Below are 18,336 nucleotides of genomic sequence, written 5' to 3'. Positions count from 1 at the left end.
TCAGTTTATCACTGTACAGTCACAATTCCCTTCCAATGTTTTCAGAAAACGATGAGCATCAGTGTGGCAGACATAAATCCAAAACAGATACTCATTCCTAAGCAGAAATAAATGTTTTGTGAATTCCACAAACTTTGTCTTGTAACAGCTGAATTTTGACTCAAACTTTCCAAGTGCTCATTTAGCCTGTTTTACCAAGGCTGGTGTCCCAAATCTTAATGCTTAAACTACAGTCTTCCTGTTTCCTGCCTATAATTAAAAAATATTTCTGCTTTGATGAATACTGTATTTTCTGCAATGTATATCGAGCAACACAATCATTTATTTCTTTCCCTCAAACAAAACAACATTTTGAGCAGAATTGCTTCTACAACAAGAACTGCAAACAAGTGTATGAAATTCTGCCTTTCAGATCAGCCTATCTGACTGTAAATTAGTTGTACACACAGTACAATTTGTGTACTTTCAATCAAAAATTACCAACATGCCCAATCAATCCACAACCAATCAGAAATCAAAAGTTTGGTTCCTTTTGATTGATTTGCTACCAAATTCGGTTCAGATTCGTTTTTCTTTTCAGAAAGTAAAATCTTTCCCTGTGGTAAGGTCCTTACTGGGTGTCTCGTGGTTATGGTCACACAATAAAGCATTACTGTTTTTTTTATTGTGAACTCAGGACATGTAGGTTTCTGAGGGAACCTTTATATGTTCCGTAGGCTGTTCATGGTTGTTGAGTCTCTTCTAGACTTCTAATTTATTATTATTATTATTATTATTATTATTAATAAACAGGATTTATATAGCGATACCATATTACGCAGCGCTGTACATTAAATAGGGATTGCAAATGACACACTAATACAGACAGTGATACAGGAGGAGAGGACCCTGCCCCGAAGAGCTTACAATCTCACATTATAACAGTAGAAAGTTTGCGGAGGATTTTTTTCCTTAAGGCAGAGGTAAGTACCAGCAGTCAGAAAGTATGGGCCCCAAAGGTGTGATAGTTCAACTGATTCCAGCAAGAAAAGCATTGGGGATTTTACTTTGGAAGCAGCCACTGTTCCTAGTCTTTGAACAAACACAGACAGTACCTACACCATGGCAGACAGAGAAAAAGTAAAGCTGCGTACACACGGCAAATTTTTCTCGCCCGATAATCGGTATCGGCCAATTATCGGGCGAAAATCTGCCGTGTGTACAGTCGGTCGTCGTCCATCGTCCGACGACCGTCCTGGCGGATCCATGGACGATGGACGACGACCGATCCTAATGAAAGGGAAGGGGAGAGCGCGCAGCAGGGTGCCGCTCCGTCGCTCTCCCCCTCCCCTCTCCATAGAGCATGAACGGTGCTGTATGTACAGCATCGTTCATGCATCGTGCAGTCTTTTCTCGTTGGAAAGGATCGTGAAAGATCCTTTCCAACGAGAAAAATTGCAGGTGTGTATGCAGCTTAAGTTGCCCCAGCTTTAACCAAGGATTGCAAAGCAACTAGTGAAGTTTTAGTTTGGGTGGGGGGAGGGTTGTAATAGTGGGTGTACTTACTATAAGGGGTGGAAAATGTGGCACTTGTTCATTGTAGGGAAGTCTTTCGTGATGACCACACTTGGTTTTGGGAAGGGGACAGGAGAAGTTTCTGTGCTTCAAGGCCTTGAAGTTTTAAGGGTTTGGGGGCCTAATGATTTGAAGTTACGCCCCTGCCGCCTGAAATCCTGTTGTGAACCTTAACTCCTCTGCTGCTGCCTGCAGCTTAAGCAGAGGTTGTGGGAAGGATTTTTGATACTGACCCAAAATCATTATGATTCATGCACCTCAGGGCAATGTTTGGAAACGTAAGGGGGTCTGATTCCTCCAAAATATGCTATTGGGAATTTGTGGTATGTATTTTTAATAAACACAAGTTTACTGCATTGGGCAAAAATAGTAACTGAAGACTGTGTTTCATTTTTCTCTCTGCTTGTTTTTTTTTTCCATTTTGCTTGTACCAAAAGCAGTTAAATTCTACATAAAAACTAGGCAGCAGTCACCGAACCTGTTTCTAAATGAGTTAGTTTACAGCTAGTTTTTGTAACAGAAACATAGGAAAATTATACGTGGCTTTACTATGTATTGTTCTTACTTGTATCTGACTTACAAGTTTGGACAAGCTCCTCAGATTGCTGTTCTTCTAAGTGAAAGTAAACCACAAGTTATAAGTGTATATCCATACCAAAGTTCATTTGGCTGTGAATTATGACAGTCTTCCAGTGTCAGGCCATTATAAGCATCAAAGACAGTCCTTTGCTTGCTGAATCAGTCCAATAAAAAAAATACCAACTGCTTGCAAATTTACATACTATATTTAATATATATTTATACCTACCAAGCAGTGAGTCAGTACCAATACTGAGGCTCTACTGCCAAAAGCCCCTACAATGGGCACATATGCTTCAGAGCATAACCATAAAGCAATGGAACAAGGTTACCTGGGCTGATGAATTTTCTCATATTTTAGATCATGTGGGTATGCAAGTGCATTGTTTACCTAGAGAAAAGATGACAGGAGGATATACTACAGAATTGATGTCTGGACTTTCCAGTTTCAGTCATCAATTTCCCATTATCATACCTTTCTTGCACAAGAAAGTTCTCCTTTTTGACTTTAAGTTGAATAAAGTATGATTAGGCACATATATCAACAAGGGAGCCTTGACATTTTTAGCATGCGTTTTGGTTTATACACTGGGACACCATTCATTGCATCAGTGTTCAAAAAAAAAAAAGGCACAAAGGTTCCCTTTTTGATGCCTGTTTATATGTACCTATTCTTTCTATGTTAAACCTACAGTCTGACAAGAGAACATGCAGTATGGTTTTTTTGAAGTTTTGAACTGGATGTTAGACCTGGGCAACCCACAATCTCTCAGGTATGTGGAGTTGGCTCACTTGTAGGAGGCTACTTTTTTTTTTTATTACACAGTATTTATATAACACCATCATATTACACAGCGCTGTACAAAGTCAATAGACATTTCACCAACTGTGCCTCAAAGGAGCTCACTATCTAATGTCCCTACCATAGTCATATGTCATTAATGTAGTCTAAGGACAGTTTTGAGGGGAAGCCAATTAACCTTACTGCATGTTTTTTGGATGAAACCCACACAGACAACCTGCAAACTCTATGCAGATAGTGTCCTGGCCGAGATTCGAACCTGGGACCTAGCACTTCAAAGGCAAGAGTGCTACCTCTGATCCACCATGCTGCCTGTTAATATTCACAGGTTGCAGGAAATATGAGGTGTTCTGGGGCCTGCCACCCTCAAAGGTGCTTTATGATGACTGACTGAAGAGTTTATATGATACAGAGCTGGGAGAGTTTCCGCTGCATCATGCGAGCTGATTATCCTAATTCAGACCCGCTCAGCTATAATACGCTGTGTGAGTAGCCACATCCAGGACCCTATCTTCAAATTCTTTTATGTGAGGACAAAAAAAGTTAGAGGCACCTTAAAAGTGAATTTAAAAGTGATTGCTAAATATTTAGTAGGGTTTTTTAATTATCATAATGGTTTATAATTTTACGCACAAGTAGCACTTGTTTTCTTGCTCTCTAGCTAGAAGGGTCACACAAAACCTAATTTGTTCATAATACCACAATGAACATTCTTCACTCACTCAGTCTTTTTTTTATTTTATTGATTGTAAGACATCAGTGCAGAATATGCAGCCATACCATGCAGCTAGTATAGTGAGCTAAGCTATTGGCTATGCATGGTCAGTTCATTGTGACCTACATACTTTAAAGCAAAAATTTAGTTTGAAATAACAGCTGTAATGTTCCTTACTAAGAAAAAAGTAAATGTTGATGACTCTTCTTTAACAAGTATTTCCTCCCTCCTTTTTGGGGAAGTCACTTTTATGCCCAAACTTTAGTTCCCAAATGTCACCACACAGTACAAAAAAAAATTGTAATATTGCTCTGAAAACACACCACATTTTCTGTTGATTAAATTAGATGCAACCAAGTAAGTGTACACTGACTAGTTATAATACAGAACTGTTAGATTGTAGTTCTCTAGGTATTATTATAAATCATAATAAACTATATTTATATTGTGCCAACATATTACACAGTGCTGTACATTAAATAGGGGTTGAAAATGACAGAGAGAAACAGTGACACTGGAGGAGGAAAGGACCCTGCCTGAAACAGCTTACAATCTAAGAGTAATTGAATATCAACATCCAGGAGTTATGCTTATGAATTATTGATCCAAGTTTTGTTTTATAATTTTTGAGTATATCTGTAGAGTTTCATGCATAAAGGTTTGATCTCCAAGGGTAAATATTCTTGTTGTGTTTAGAGTATGAACACTGAGCACACCAATGATGCTTTAAAAATCATAGGTTCTTGACCATGTGTATTGGATGGAGTTCTGCTTGGTAAGCTCTGGGGTTAGTGTACATGGTCTTTTGCAGTACATTAATATGTTTTGAATGATTTGTGCTTTTTTTTAATCACACACGTCAGTATAAACGTATGGTAGATGCATTGATGGTGCAAAGATTCTACACATTCAGAGTGTTTTTTTTGGTAGTTAGTAGAAATCTTCAATGTCATGTCAACAAAGGAAACTTGTGGGAGGATGGGTAAGAACAAGGTCATAAAAGTATGACTTGGGGTGTGTATATCTAGAAAAAAGTTGTTGCTGATAATTTTGCATTGCAGTGTGGGTAGTTCCATCCCAGCCTGATTCAAACTGTGCTTGATAGTGTACTCGTGACAGTGAAACCTTCAGTCCTCCAGGCGGAGAATGACTCACTCACAGGATAAACAGTCATGTTGTTTGTAAGCATGTTCAGATTTAAGATGGCTGTTTTTGGCATGAGAAACTATATTCTTGAAGTAAACCCTTTCTCTATAGATATTGTCCAACAAAGACTAAGGAATAAAATTTATAATGACACAAATCTTATGGCATTCATCTGACTTATGTTTTCAATAGAAAATGCAAAAACTGATGGCCAGTCACAACCCATTCCAGCACAGGACGAGGAGTCCTCTGACAATGCATTCTTTCCCAGCAGACGCACTGCTCTCCTGGAAGACATTCACAGCCAAGCCCAGGAGGGGCTCAAGTCTTTACAGAGAAGAGGTAAGGAAAACAACTCTACATGTGTAAAATGTCCCATGATTAGTCCTAGGAAGCAACATGAATGTCAGGGATGAACACATCAATATTTTTTTTTTCAATAAAATGTTGTTTAGTTTCAAGTACCAGATAAAATTACTAAAGTATATCATAACAGAAAATGTCTCTTTTGCAAGAAAACAAACTGCCTAGCTCCTGGTGGCTTACTGTTTCAGCTCTAAACTGTATGATGTATGCGCCATGTAGTTTATAGCTCAGCTCTGTGAGTGGTGTCGCCAGAGATAATGTAACTCAAGCACATGCACAGGGATTACATCAGCCAATTACATATGAGGATCACTGACTTTGCTGATGTCTGCCATTGAGCCAGTGGTGAAGATGGCATCCTCTATGCATGCAGCCATGACAGGTACTGGCCTTGTTATCGCTGAAGGGCAACTGCACGAGGTAAGTATGTGCCATAATTGATAAGAAAGTGCATACTTGCTGATTATGGCAGAAGCTCACCACCCACCAGCAAGTTTAGTTCCACTTTAAATATCAGGTACAATAATTTAACTAACACTGTGGGGGGTCTATGTATAAAGCAGTGAATCTGACATTCCCTCGAACTTTCCCTGGTGGAGAATCTTCAAGGACCATGTGTTTTAATGGCTGTAATTGATTCTCTATAGGGATTGTCAGATTCACTGCTTTAAAATGTCATAAGAGTCAGACTACTATAAAAGTTTTTTGTTAATCAAAAATTTGCTTACAGAAAAAGAAAAATAGTAACTAGATTTTTGTTATAGGTAAACATGCCAGCCTGAAATTATTCTAATTTGGAATGACTTATTGTTGAAAAGAGTAAATAATAAATAAAAACAAGACCCCAATATATTGTATTTGTATTTTTTTAAATCTGATAACATCGATAAAAGCATATATTGAAAATCACTGGAGTAAAGTAAACAAATCCAGCTGCTGGCAAATGGCAATGCATCAACGTTTTATATGCTCACTTCATAAAGATTGTATCTATAAAACACTTTGGAAGGAAAGGTGTATCATTCTTGAAGATTTATGATTTACTTTTGATTTATTCTTGAAGATTAAAAAAAGTATGTACATGAAGGGTGGTTAAAAATTGTACAGAATGAAAGCCAATGATTTATACATTTGCTTTTTTATTTTTATTTTTTATATATATTTCATATTTTTAGCCTTAATCCAATAAATTTTTTGAGCCAGGTGATTGTCTGACAGAAATCTTTAATTGTGACAGCGAATTGAATAAATAATATTCTAAAGTAAGTTTTTTAAACGATTGATGGTAAATAATAGTATACCCGTAATGACCTTCTGTATGTTCATTCCAGAACAAAGATAAAAAATATTTATATTAAAAGGATCAGCATGGCTGCCAGACATCTAACATTTTCAGGAAAATGTGGTAAGGTAGACTCCACTTGCCCATTTTTTTCAGAACTGGTGTTGTTTTAAACAGCCTATAGAAGTCATTATATCTTCAGCTCTATTAAAGCTACACCATATGAGCAAAAGAGTTTGAACACCTAACTATTACCTACTATGCTTGTACCCGACCTACTATGGCCTAAAATGTGTGAGCTGTTAGGTATCAAATCCTTAAACCATTGGTAATAATATGGATTTTCTAGACTTCTAGGAAGACTTTTTACTGGATTTTGTATCTAGTTAAAATTTGTGCTCATTCGACATTTGCATTTGAGGAGCATTTGTGAGGCCAGGCACTGATGCTAGACAAAAAGGCCTGGCTTTATATTTAGTGTTCAAATGATTCCAAATGTTTTCAGTAGCAATACTTTCAGGTCCTAGGCATGCCACTTGAGTTCTTTAACACCAAACATTTCTAACCATATCATTATGGATTTTATTTCGTGCACAAATGTGCTTGAAAGCACCTAAAAAAGCATACAAATTGTAGCATATAAATACAATATTAGGAACAACCTTGCAGTTCATGGAAAACAGCTGAACGTTTGTCATTTGGCGTGGTGTCCACATGCTTTTAGCCATACAGTGTAAGGTGTAAGTTGTCCTTATGATGGTCACATAGTGTACATTTGTCATAAGCAGAGGTGCAATTTTGGCTTAAACATTGATATGCCTCAATTAACAACATGGCTAAACAATAAAAAATAAGCAGAAGCAAAGTAATGTCCTTTATCCTTCCCATGAGATACTGTACAAGATCCTAGATTCCATAAAAATGCTGTCTTGTACAGTGCTCAGTGTCTTCTTGCAAGCTTTTGGATCCTTATCTTTCCCAGGATCCCATGAGAAGTCTGTACGATGTCCCCAAGCTCTAACCTAAAAAAAAATATAATGTATCTTTGGTAGACTTTCCCCCCTGCTGGAGCATCAAAAGGAGCTTGCATTGAATCTTGTACAGGGCTGCAAAATCATTTTTTCTAAGCTATATATCCTAGTTACATTTTAGTAGATACAGGCTCTATGACTTTTGTAATAACTTTTTTTTTATTTCAGAAAAACACAACAAACATTCATTCCAAGAGGAAAGCAAGACTCCTGAGGTAAGCAACAAATTATAATTCATATTTAACAGACTGTGTAGGCATTATGTAAGCAGAGTTATGCTGCATGAAACCTCAGTTGGGATCTAGTTTGTCATAATGATTTCTGTGGAAGTGCACAATGAGGGTGGAGTTGGGAAAGCTTTCCCAGTGGGAAAGACTTGTCTGTATTTCAAAAATGGCAAAATGTGTGCATGTTCATGAGTAGAGTAATGTTGGGCGTAGCCATACATTTTTTGTATAATCCTTCATTAATTTAGGACAGCTTTAGATTGTTTTTTTTTTAACTTCTATCTTACAGTATAGTGGTGGAGCTTGATAAAGCTGAAGGGAGGAGCTGTAATAGACAGATTGTAGGCATATAAATATTTGGTAGAGCACATAAAAGTTACATTTTGGAAAACACCAGGTGGAAGAGAGGACCAAGAGGTAGGCAGGGACATTGCCATAGAGGGAGAAGCAGAAGAGGAAGCAAATTAAGGTATGGCTGTAGGAAAAAGGAGTAGACACACAGAGAAAGAAATGGTTCATGGAGGGAGTTGCAGTCATCACAAAGAAGCACAATGTAATATTAGGAAGGAAGCCTGAAAAGGAGTGGAATATTGAGGAGAGAAGAAAGGAAAGTTGTGCATGAACCCTGAGAGTAATAAGCTGAATTTGTGCAATAATCCATTAACATGAAAATACAGAATTTAGAATTATCAGTGGATACTTACAGAAATCAGTTAACTTTGCATTTAGTTAAATGTCTTTTTTATTTTTTTTCACCATGATGTCTGACAAAACAGACTACCTTTTGCACTTTTTATCCAAGTGGCAGTCATATTAATGTATGTCGCTGTGTTCTGTCACGCCCCACAGCCTTCAAATGAAGATGGTGAAGATGCCTTCCGTACTCGCTCTCTTTCCTGCTCCACAGAGAACACAGACGATGCAATGTCCGTTCGTTCAGAGATGATCCAACGAAAAGGTTAGAAAAGCAGAATTACAACACATGCCTTTGTATATTTTAAGATTAATACTTAAATCTAATACTTGGTTGGAAAACCAATTGTTGCAATGTATGTTTTTAAATTTAGTCTGCATTTGTGCAGCTTCCCCTAACTGTTTATCACATCCATATTGCCAGGACTATGAAGGAAAATCAGTGCATAGGTTAAGTTTAATTTAGGCACTCCTTTAAAGCTGAACTCCAGGTCTGCAGCTAAATACATAAAATAGATAAAATAATTGACCATTGATTGAAAAACATAAAATATTCCTACATATCTAGGAACAATAGTGAAAACATTTTTACCCTAAATTGAATGACAACAGTATGATTTGCTGGTAAGGTGTCCCAAGTGGGGCAATATGGCTGTCCAGCAGCATATTAAATGGATAAATAATTTGACAAATACTCTGGGTGGATCCTAAAAAGGCAGTTTGCATCAAGGAGCTGATAACATAGGTTCCTACTCTATACTACTACTTGTACCAACAAACCTTCCAACTACCATTTCCCCCTTCCTGCTCCACACATAACATGCCCAGTCATTCTCATGGCTTTCCAATTTTCTCTTTTCATCTATGGTTCATTTTTCTAGATATTCCAACGGTTCCTAATTTTCTGAATTAAAGGGGAATACTATCCAGGAATTTGCAAACTACCATCAATTTATCTTTTATCTCTATTAGACATTAGGTATTTTTCAGATGCACTATTCAGATCATTGCAGTTTTTGGACAAACTCTCTAATGTCTTTGGTGAATTATCTAAATTATGACAAAAGAGGGTTGACCTAATCATGTGGAATTTTTATAAAAACACCCCACATATGAGATAGTTTATCAGTGAGTTAGTATGATTTTACAACAACCACTATAAATATTTCTCTAGTTACCTTTTATACAATATCTACATTGATCCCAACTGCTCCCCTCTATTACTTTGTCAACAAAAATATTAAATAATATTGTACAGTGGAATATTCCAATACAAATTGCTTTTTAAGGGGATTTTGCATATATCCCACCAGTCTCTGACATCAACTACATTAAACTTTTGACCACTCATCCATGCCAAATTTTGTCATATGTTTGTGGCTTTCTTTGCAAGCTGCGCTTTTCAGATACCTGCACACGGTTTATGTAGGATTCCAATTGGGGCTTTAGGTAGTTCGAACTTACTCTTAATTTCTATTTTTTGAGCCATTTTCTAGTGTGCGTTGGATCATCGTCCTATTTAAAGGTAAATTTATGTAATAGCTTCAACTTTCAAACACATTCCTTACATTTCCGTCATGAATACTTGGCAATGATGCAGGCTAATTAATTGCAAACTTCTTAGGCCCTAAAGCAGCAAAGCAACCCAAAACCCTAAAATTGAAATACTTTATTTCATTTGTGCCAAACAACTCATTCAATTCATCAGTCCACAGCGCATTGTTCTATAGAGTAGTCTTTGTGTCTCTATGTTTAGTAGAATACTGTAGCCTTGCTCTAATGTTTTTTCCTGGTACACCTGCCATGCAAGATAAAGGGGTCCCATCTCTTTTTATATGCATGCATTTAATGCATGAACCCCTGATGAAATGTTAGGGTTCTTGGAGACCTTAAAGCATCAGGTAGTTAGCTCTTGGGCTACCTGTGCTAAATTAGACCATCCTGGGCAAATTAGCAACTGCTATAATTTTATGGCATTAGAGTATCTTTCCTACAGTGGAACAACTGATTTAAAATAATTGGGTGATTTTTTTTTACCCTTTTACTGCCATAGATGTTAGGCTTACTGGAATACACAACTTCTTGAAGATAACCCCCTTTACTAAGTCTTTCCTCATCTGCTTTTAAAAGCTTATGGTCACTTTGGTGAACAGGAACTTACATTTATTATATACGTACCTGATATTTGACACTTTCATAACCTAATTCAATTGGCTTACATTCACAAAGTCTGTAAAGTATGTGGCTACAGTGTGTATGTGATTTGGCAGCCAAAAAGCGATACAAAATTAAATATTAATAAATATATATATATATATATATATATATATATATATATATATATGTTGCTTCCCATGCTTCCAGTGTAAGTACTGCTGATACAAAGTCCAGTTTAGGTACTTTTACAGCTTGTATTTAAAATGATAAATTTTAACTTTTCATTTAGTTTACAGAAAGATATATTTCAGGTAGTTATAGCAGCAGTGTTTAAATACATTATATATAACTGCACAACTCGGTGCCAATGAAAATTTGTTTGGACACCAATATGTGCTTGAACTAGTACTAAATGCTCTGGCAGTTTCACATTACCTACCTGAAGAGCTAAACATGCATTTTCAGCTTTTTTTTGTTGTGGCCTCAAGTGTGAACCATTTCATTGCTCTTGCGCCATTAACAGAAATCCTCTGTTTTTTGTTTGTATGAACTTCTTTTGCAATGACAGATATGGTTGTAAGAAATGTCTACGTGTTGTGTGAATTATTCCTAAAAGTTTCCCTAGAATTTTATTTCAATCTGGTCATGGTCTTGCAGAAATATGCAGTTTCTTTTTCATGGGACAAATATTTACTGTGTTCATGGTTCTAATGGATCTAATGGATGAATATTACCTAAAAAAAATAGCATTTGATTTAAAGATTTTCTTGTGTAGTAGTTGATCGTGGATATTGTTTTTAAACTATGACATTTTTTTTTTTTTACATTAGGTTCCACATTCAGGCCTCATGATTCACCCAGTTGGCCGTCGAACAAAGCAGGAAGACGACGGAAACAGAAAAGAGCAACTGTTGTAGGAGTTCCACAGCATATTGCAGCAGAACTTGGTAAGACAATGAAGCAAACTAGTAGAAATGTCAGCTTTTTATTGCATATTCTGGTAAAATTATTGCTACTAGGTATTTGATTAAAATGACATTTACATTAGATAAAATAGGATCTTTTGACACAGAGTCTTTTTTCAATTATTCAGGTCTCCACACACCTTCCCTAAAACGTGGGATTCATGAACTGTTTTTCAAAGGAGAAAGTCAACCAAGGGAAAAAGAAGCAACAGATCCAACAGTTAATGGTGTTCAGCGAGATGGGGAAGAATATGTTGTTATTCCTACAGTTGATGGTGTGTCTGCTGCTGCCCCACACAATGGAGCTCACATTTCATTGGCTGCTCTAGAGCAAACAGAATCTGCTTTGCAGCGACACATTGAAAAGGTGTATCAAGATGACAGTTGCATTGGTTGGAAGACTAGTCAGAAAATATCCCCACTTCTCATTCGCCCAAAGTCTGTTGCTGTCCCTGGGATGACTACACATTCACCACAGAGTGACCCAGTGAGTCCTGTTATGTACATATCACCTCAAGGAACCTACATGTCTAAAATCATTCCGAATGCTGTACTTCCTCCTTTAGTTGATGTGGTTGCTTTGGGTCGATCTAGTGTTCGAACTTTAAGCCGATGTAGCCTTGCTTCAGCAAGTCCTGCTTCAATCCGTGGTTCATTACATCGAGGAAGGGGTATGTCTACTTCGAGTGAAACATGGAGCCGTTCACAGTCCACAGAGACCATAGTGTCTGATTCTTCAACCATTTCCTCAAGAGGAGGTGAGAATACATTGGAAGGGAGTGAAAAGCAGCATGAGTCTAGACTAAGCACTGGCCGGGCATCTCCAGCCCCTAGCACAGGTACCCAAGATGGATCAGATGCTGCCAGTCTATGCAGTGGTCGCTCATCCATTCGTAGTGTTTCCTTGCGAAAAAGCAAAAAGGCTCCTCCACCTCCTAAACGCACCTATTCATTACAGCAGCAAAGGGAAATGGGACTTCCCCCCAGGCCAGAGAAAAAGACGTCAACCAAGACTAGTAACAACCGAGATCCTTGGGTTCCACGAGCAGACAAGGCAACAGTAGAAAATGAGGTGTTTCTACCAAACCTAAGCTCACCTACTCGGTCAGACAGAACATTGTCTCCATCCAGTGGTTATTCTAGCCAGAGTGGGACGCCAACATTGCCTGTCCGTTCACTGGTCGAGTCACCAGGTACTCGTAGAAGAACCCCACCCAAGCCAGAAAGGTCCAGCCTCAAGTCAGCATCAGGCGTTAATACAAGCTCAACGCTGGCTGAAAACTCCTCTTTGCTATTTGTTAGTCCCCCAATAGCTGACCCATCTATGGGAGAACAAAAGGAGCAATATATTCCCCCACATCCAAATGTACCTGCACCTATTTGCCCACCACCCATTGACTTTCTGGTAGCTCCAGTTGCAACTCCTGCCCCTTCTCCACCCCCATCTCATCACCCCACACCCCCACCTGTGCGAAAATCAGAGTCAGATGCTGAGATTCCACTACTCACTTTGGAAGAGGCAACACAAAAAGAATCCTTATGGCCTCCACCTCCTCCAGAGATGCCTGATGAGCAGGACTTGTCTATGGCAGATTTCCCTCCTCCTGAGGAGGATTTTTTGCCCCCACCACCATCCTTAGAACAAGTAAGCAATAGTGTCACAAGTCTGACTGTACGCAGCAATGATAACAAGGAGATGACTGAAGCAGAAAAGCCTCTCTTGAACTCCAAGAATGAGACATCTTCAGACATAGTTAAAACTCAGCATGATTCTGTGCCTTCAACAAATACAAAGCCTCCAGATACAGCTGTAAATTCTGTTCATCTAGGGACACCAATTACATTTGTGCTTGACTCTGAAAAAGATAATCAGCAGCCTGCATTAGCACTTACATCAGAACCAGAAGTAAGGCCCTCACAAACAGGTAATTCAGGGGAAAGTTTGTTACCATCAATAGTATATAAACCACATTGTGCTGCCACAGTATCAGCTGAAAATGATGAACATAAGGAACAACTTGAAGTCAGTGTACAACAAAACACATCGGGGGATCAATCAGTGTGCATAGAGGAACCTAAAGTTTCCACTGATAAATCCACAAGCACTGTATCACAGTCTTCTGTTGACACTTCTGCATCACCTGCTGTTACCACTAGCTCAGCCCAATCATCTGCAATAGGGTCTCCTCTTCCTCTGTCAAATGTGTGGAAGCCAGTAAGTTCTCCGAGCTCCAGAAAGCTGCCAACACATAATCAAGGCATCACAGCTCAACCAAAAGAAGATGCAAGCTTGCCTATAGTAACTCCTTCCTTGTTGCAGATGGTTCGTTTGCGATCTGTGCAAGCCAGGGGCCCACAGATTCCATTTCAGCTTCCTTCTGGAGTTCCAGCTCCCCAAAAACCTGTGCGCAAGTCACTGTCTATTAGATCCTCTCAAGGTTCTGATTCATCCCAAGGAGAAAGCCCGATATCCACACAGCCATCTCCCAGTTTACAGAAACCACCAGATTCCCCTTCTGCACACAGATCACCAGCCTCTGCAGCAAGTTTTGTATTTGCCAGAGGATCCAAGAAATTTGTGTTTGAGCCTCCTGTTTCACAAGAAGCTGAATCGTCACTAAAAAAGGACTTGGTGGCAGAACTTAAATCTCAAGGAGGACCACGCAGCCCAGATGGGAAACCTCCAATACAGCGTAAACCTAGCAAAATTCCTCCACCAGTAGCAAGGAAGCCATCAATAGGAATACCCCGCACTCCTACAAGCCCTTTAAATGCTACAGGGGGTGCAAATGGCAATATAGTTACACTAGATGATGCAGTATCGGCTCAACCTTTGTCTGGGACTAGTGTAAGTGGAACACTGGAAAACCACGAGCAACAGCACAAAAGCCCAATGGAACAAGGTAACTAGCTTTTCCTCATATTCCAAATGAACAATCTAGATATAACATTTGTAGATTGGATCAGTTGTAGATCACTCACAGCCAGCCATTATAGCTTTTAACAGTTACAAATAACCCATTTGTGATTAGGGCATTTTATGTTTCTATGCAGTGTCATGTTGTGTTACTTTCCCTGTCATTGTGACTATGGACCTAAAGACATATTTATATTTAAATGAAAACAAGTTGAAGTTTATTGGTAATACACTTGGGGGACATTTACATAGATTGACTAGGCAGATATATAGGTTAATATTTCACTCCCATAAAATAAATTAATTTTTCTAGTTCATATATCTTTTAATGAAGCAGGCAGTTGTGATAAATTTGAAAAATGTATGTGCTTCAGAAAAAAATAATGCACGTGGAAAAAAAAAGAAAAAGGTGAAGCTGTCCCCTTCAACACATTACTTCCCAATAAAGGAGGATAACTGAATATAAGACCTGGATCTTTCTGTGAAGAAGTAACATTTGTTTAAAAATAAGCTGTAAAAAAGCATTTTTCTTCATGTTGAGCTGACCATGAGATTAGCTATCCTGGTTCTTGAGAAAAAGATGGAGTGCAGTAAATTTACATCTGCTGCCCTCCACAAGAGCACATGGTAATTCAAGGAACTCAAGCAAAGGGTCGTCATTAAGATTTTGAAGTGGAGTTTATATCCGTATAGGACATAGCTATCTGCTTTGGCCCAATTATTATCTTGAAAAAGTAATCTTAGTTTGTGTCTCTAAGCTTTTAGCACATACTTTTCCAGTTCCTCATATTGCAGATTATCATCCCCCCCTTTTTTTCTTTCTGCATTTAATTAGTATTCATTTTCTGTACAAGTGTAGACAAGCAAAAAGTGTAGACCACAAAAAGCTTGGTAATGGGTATAGAACATCATGCAAAGCATACTGTTGTATCACTTCTTATTTCATGTAGTTTAGTTAGTTATGACATGAAATCCCTCATATGCTCCAGTGTAAAGTTATCTGTGCTAGAGGCCCTTGGTTTGCAAAACATCCCCCAAATGTTTGGGTGGGTCTCACACAACTTTTTTTTTTAATCCTCATTTCTTATAAATAATTAGAAATATGACTGGATTGGAAATAGCTTTGTTGCAGCTGTAGTAACTCAAAGTGGACAGAGATATAACTGAAGACTATGGCAGGGAAACCTCAGCTCCAGACACTGAAAATGATGCAGAAAAAAATTATTAAAAACATTATACTACATCTATAATGCAAAATATCAATTTTAAATTGACAGTTACTTTTTAAAAAAAAAAATGTTGGGGAGACATTTATGATAAAGCATAAAATGGTCTGTTCAGGAGGTTGACAGTAGGCATTTTTCTACTATGACTGCAATTTCTTTCTTTTCCAGGGCTAAGTAAGCTTCAGATACAATAATAAAAATATCCTTTTTTTTCAGCCTAGACCTGTTGAAAATACAAGTTCTGACGTCTCAGGGACACCTTTGTGATGCTCTGCGAGACTCTAAACTACTGGAATTACAAGATTCGCCTTACCTGTGTATAATCTTGGTATTTATGCAACAGTTGGTGTTGGTTTTTCATTTTACTGAATCAGAACTTTTTCCTTGGACCACTCTAATGTTAAATTTGAGAACTTCAACAGGAGCGCCACCTGGTGGCAAGCTAGTTTCCTGCAGCCGGCATGGAAACACCATTGGTACTGAACTTCTGAAGAGAATTCCAATGCACAAAGCTGGATTTTGGTGTAAATTTAATTTAAGATATGAAACATGCTAGACACGTAAGACTGGTACTGTGTATCATAAGTTAAAGCACACATAAGTCACATCTAGTCTTAAAAAAAATGTGGTTTAATGCTTAGTATTTTTTACAAGTCGGTAACAATAAGCACTTCTCGCTGTAATGCTGCAGCTAAACCTGTGGTGTGCAAACAAACGTTAGTGCCATTTCAGCTTCCTGCGAATTTGTAAAAATATATATATATTTTCTGTTCTGAAAGATAAAGATAAAAAAATTATTGCTAAATCCATTGTAAGCACTGCAAAGACTTGCTATATTATCCATACAATAACTACTGAATCAACAATTTAAACTATAAAATCACACAAGTGGAAAAAAGACATTATCATGGACTGTATTTTAATGAGGCCAAAGCAAGCTGTCTCAATGCAGCTTTGTCAGCTTACATCTGCTGGAGTTAAGTGCCATAAGTGTCTCTGTTCTGCTTTTCCTTCCAAACTGGCTGAATGACAGAATCATGTATTATAAAATCAGCGAAGCACTCAAAAGTGTGAACAATGGGGCTGTATAACTGAGGGACTTGTAATCATTTTGTATCTTCTATTGTGTGTTTTATAGGTTAGACTATGCACCTTATGGTTCAGTGTTAAAAGTCTTAAAGCACATTTATTATAATCAAATAGCTCAATACTCATACAGTACATCACTGTAATTGATTCAGGCATGCTCTTAATGTAATTACACTGAAATCAGAAGCAAATATCCATCTACATGGTATAAAGCAAAGAGGTCACTGCTATGTGACGGTTTGCATATGTAATCGTCTTATTTATTGAAAACCTTGAAATCAGATTTTATTGTAAGTTAAAGCTCAACATCAAAATACAGAATGTAGAACCCCTGAGGGTAGTTGTTAAAAACAGGTCACCATACTGCCTTATAAAAACAAACTGCCTTTACCTGTGTGCAAAATAGTGGACTAGAATAGAAAACTGGCTATTATAAAGCTTTATCTGTCTTTCTTGGTGCATACGCCCCTAAACTACATGCTGCTTTCATAAATTTATATATCTATGTTAGTAATCTTCCTAGCAATACTTTGTGTGCCTAAACATTTGTTTTTGGATATAATTCATGAATGTTCTGCTGGTGCTGTATTTAACTTCTCCTCTTGGGGTGTCTCCCCTGCATATTATGCATTGTGTTTCTCCAAGCTTTTGAGAAATGCTGTGTACTTGGCATTGAATAGAGAAGGTTTGTACAGGACAAGAGCCGACCCATCATCAGGTCCTAATTTGTATACTACATAGTGCCTAGTGGGCGAGTAGGAGAGAATTATGTACCCCACATTGTGCTGTTTTTATGGGGTGGATATACACATATTGCACAGACAATCAGGCAATGGAACTTAACTATGTAAATCCACCACCTATAAACACCACAAGTATTACTACTAGTAAGGACCTGATGAAAAAACTGTTTTAATAGGTAATTCATCATTCATGCATTGTGACGAGTGTATTGTTCAAATGTTACCTTAGGTTTATGGGAACTCTGCAGACAACAGCCTGCAGGAATGCACAACTAATGCTCTTGTCCTTTGGTCACAAAAACCTTAATGCCTATTTGACATGACAGATACAGTTGGTGGGATGCAGTGAAATAAGCAGATCTCCTTTACAAATTGCTGGTTTTAGACAAGGCATAGTATATTTTAGTAAGCACATATTTTGAATTATTTTATTGCTTAAACATTTCTTTTTTTGGTAAGATGTATACATTTTTACAAGCTTGTTCTTTTTTAAAAAAAAATCTGTTAATGCTTTAAATCTAGTGATTTATAGGTTAGACATTAAATAGAGCTTTTAGTAGGCAGTATAATTATGCTGTCTCTCTTTACAATAATTAAGATATCGGCCCTACAGGGAGTGCATATTTTATGAGTCAGCCGAGTCACAGACCTCCATTAATGGGAGCAACAGTAAACACAATGGGCAGGGAGGGCAGTGAAGCTGAAGGTAACGCTTGCATTTATAATGAGAAATATGACTGTCCACATTTCCATATACAAAACATAAACACAAAGATTTTAAAACATTTGCACTTTTTGATAAATCACTACTCTCTGTTATCTAAATAAAAAAATGAAAACACTA

General features: G+C 37.7%; 1 protein-coding gene across 1 annotated transcript in view; it reads left to right on the top strand.

Moving 5' to 3' along the window:
- The window catches only part of NHSL3 (NHS like 3), a 25,951-nt gene extending 7,615 nt beyond the window's left edge, over positions 1-18,336 (top strand). Inside the window, exons 2-7 of the mRNA XM_072418003.1 lie at positions 4,989-5,138; positions 7,644-7,690; positions 8,552-8,660; positions 11,383-11,499; positions 11,646-14,420; positions 15,877-18,336. Coding sequence (XP_072274104.1) covers positions 4,989-5,138; positions 7,644-7,690; positions 8,552-8,660; positions 11,383-11,499; positions 11,646-14,420; positions 15,877-15,881 — 3,203 coding nt within the window. The 3' untranslated portion in view covers positions 15,882-18,336. The remainder of the gene's footprint in view (positions 1-4,988; positions 5,139-7,643; positions 7,691-8,551; positions 8,661-11,382; positions 11,500-11,645; positions 14,421-15,876) is intronic.

Source organism: Pyxicephalus adspersus, chromosome 1 (genome assembly GCF_032062135.1).
Source record: "Pyxicephalus adspersus chromosome 1, UCB_Pads_2.0, whole genome shotgun sequence".
NCBI classification, from domain to species: Eukaryota; Metazoa; Chordata; class Amphibia; order Anura; family Pyxicephalidae; genus Pyxicephalus; species Pyxicephalus adspersus.
This window is presented reverse-complemented; position numbering and strand designations above follow the sequence as displayed.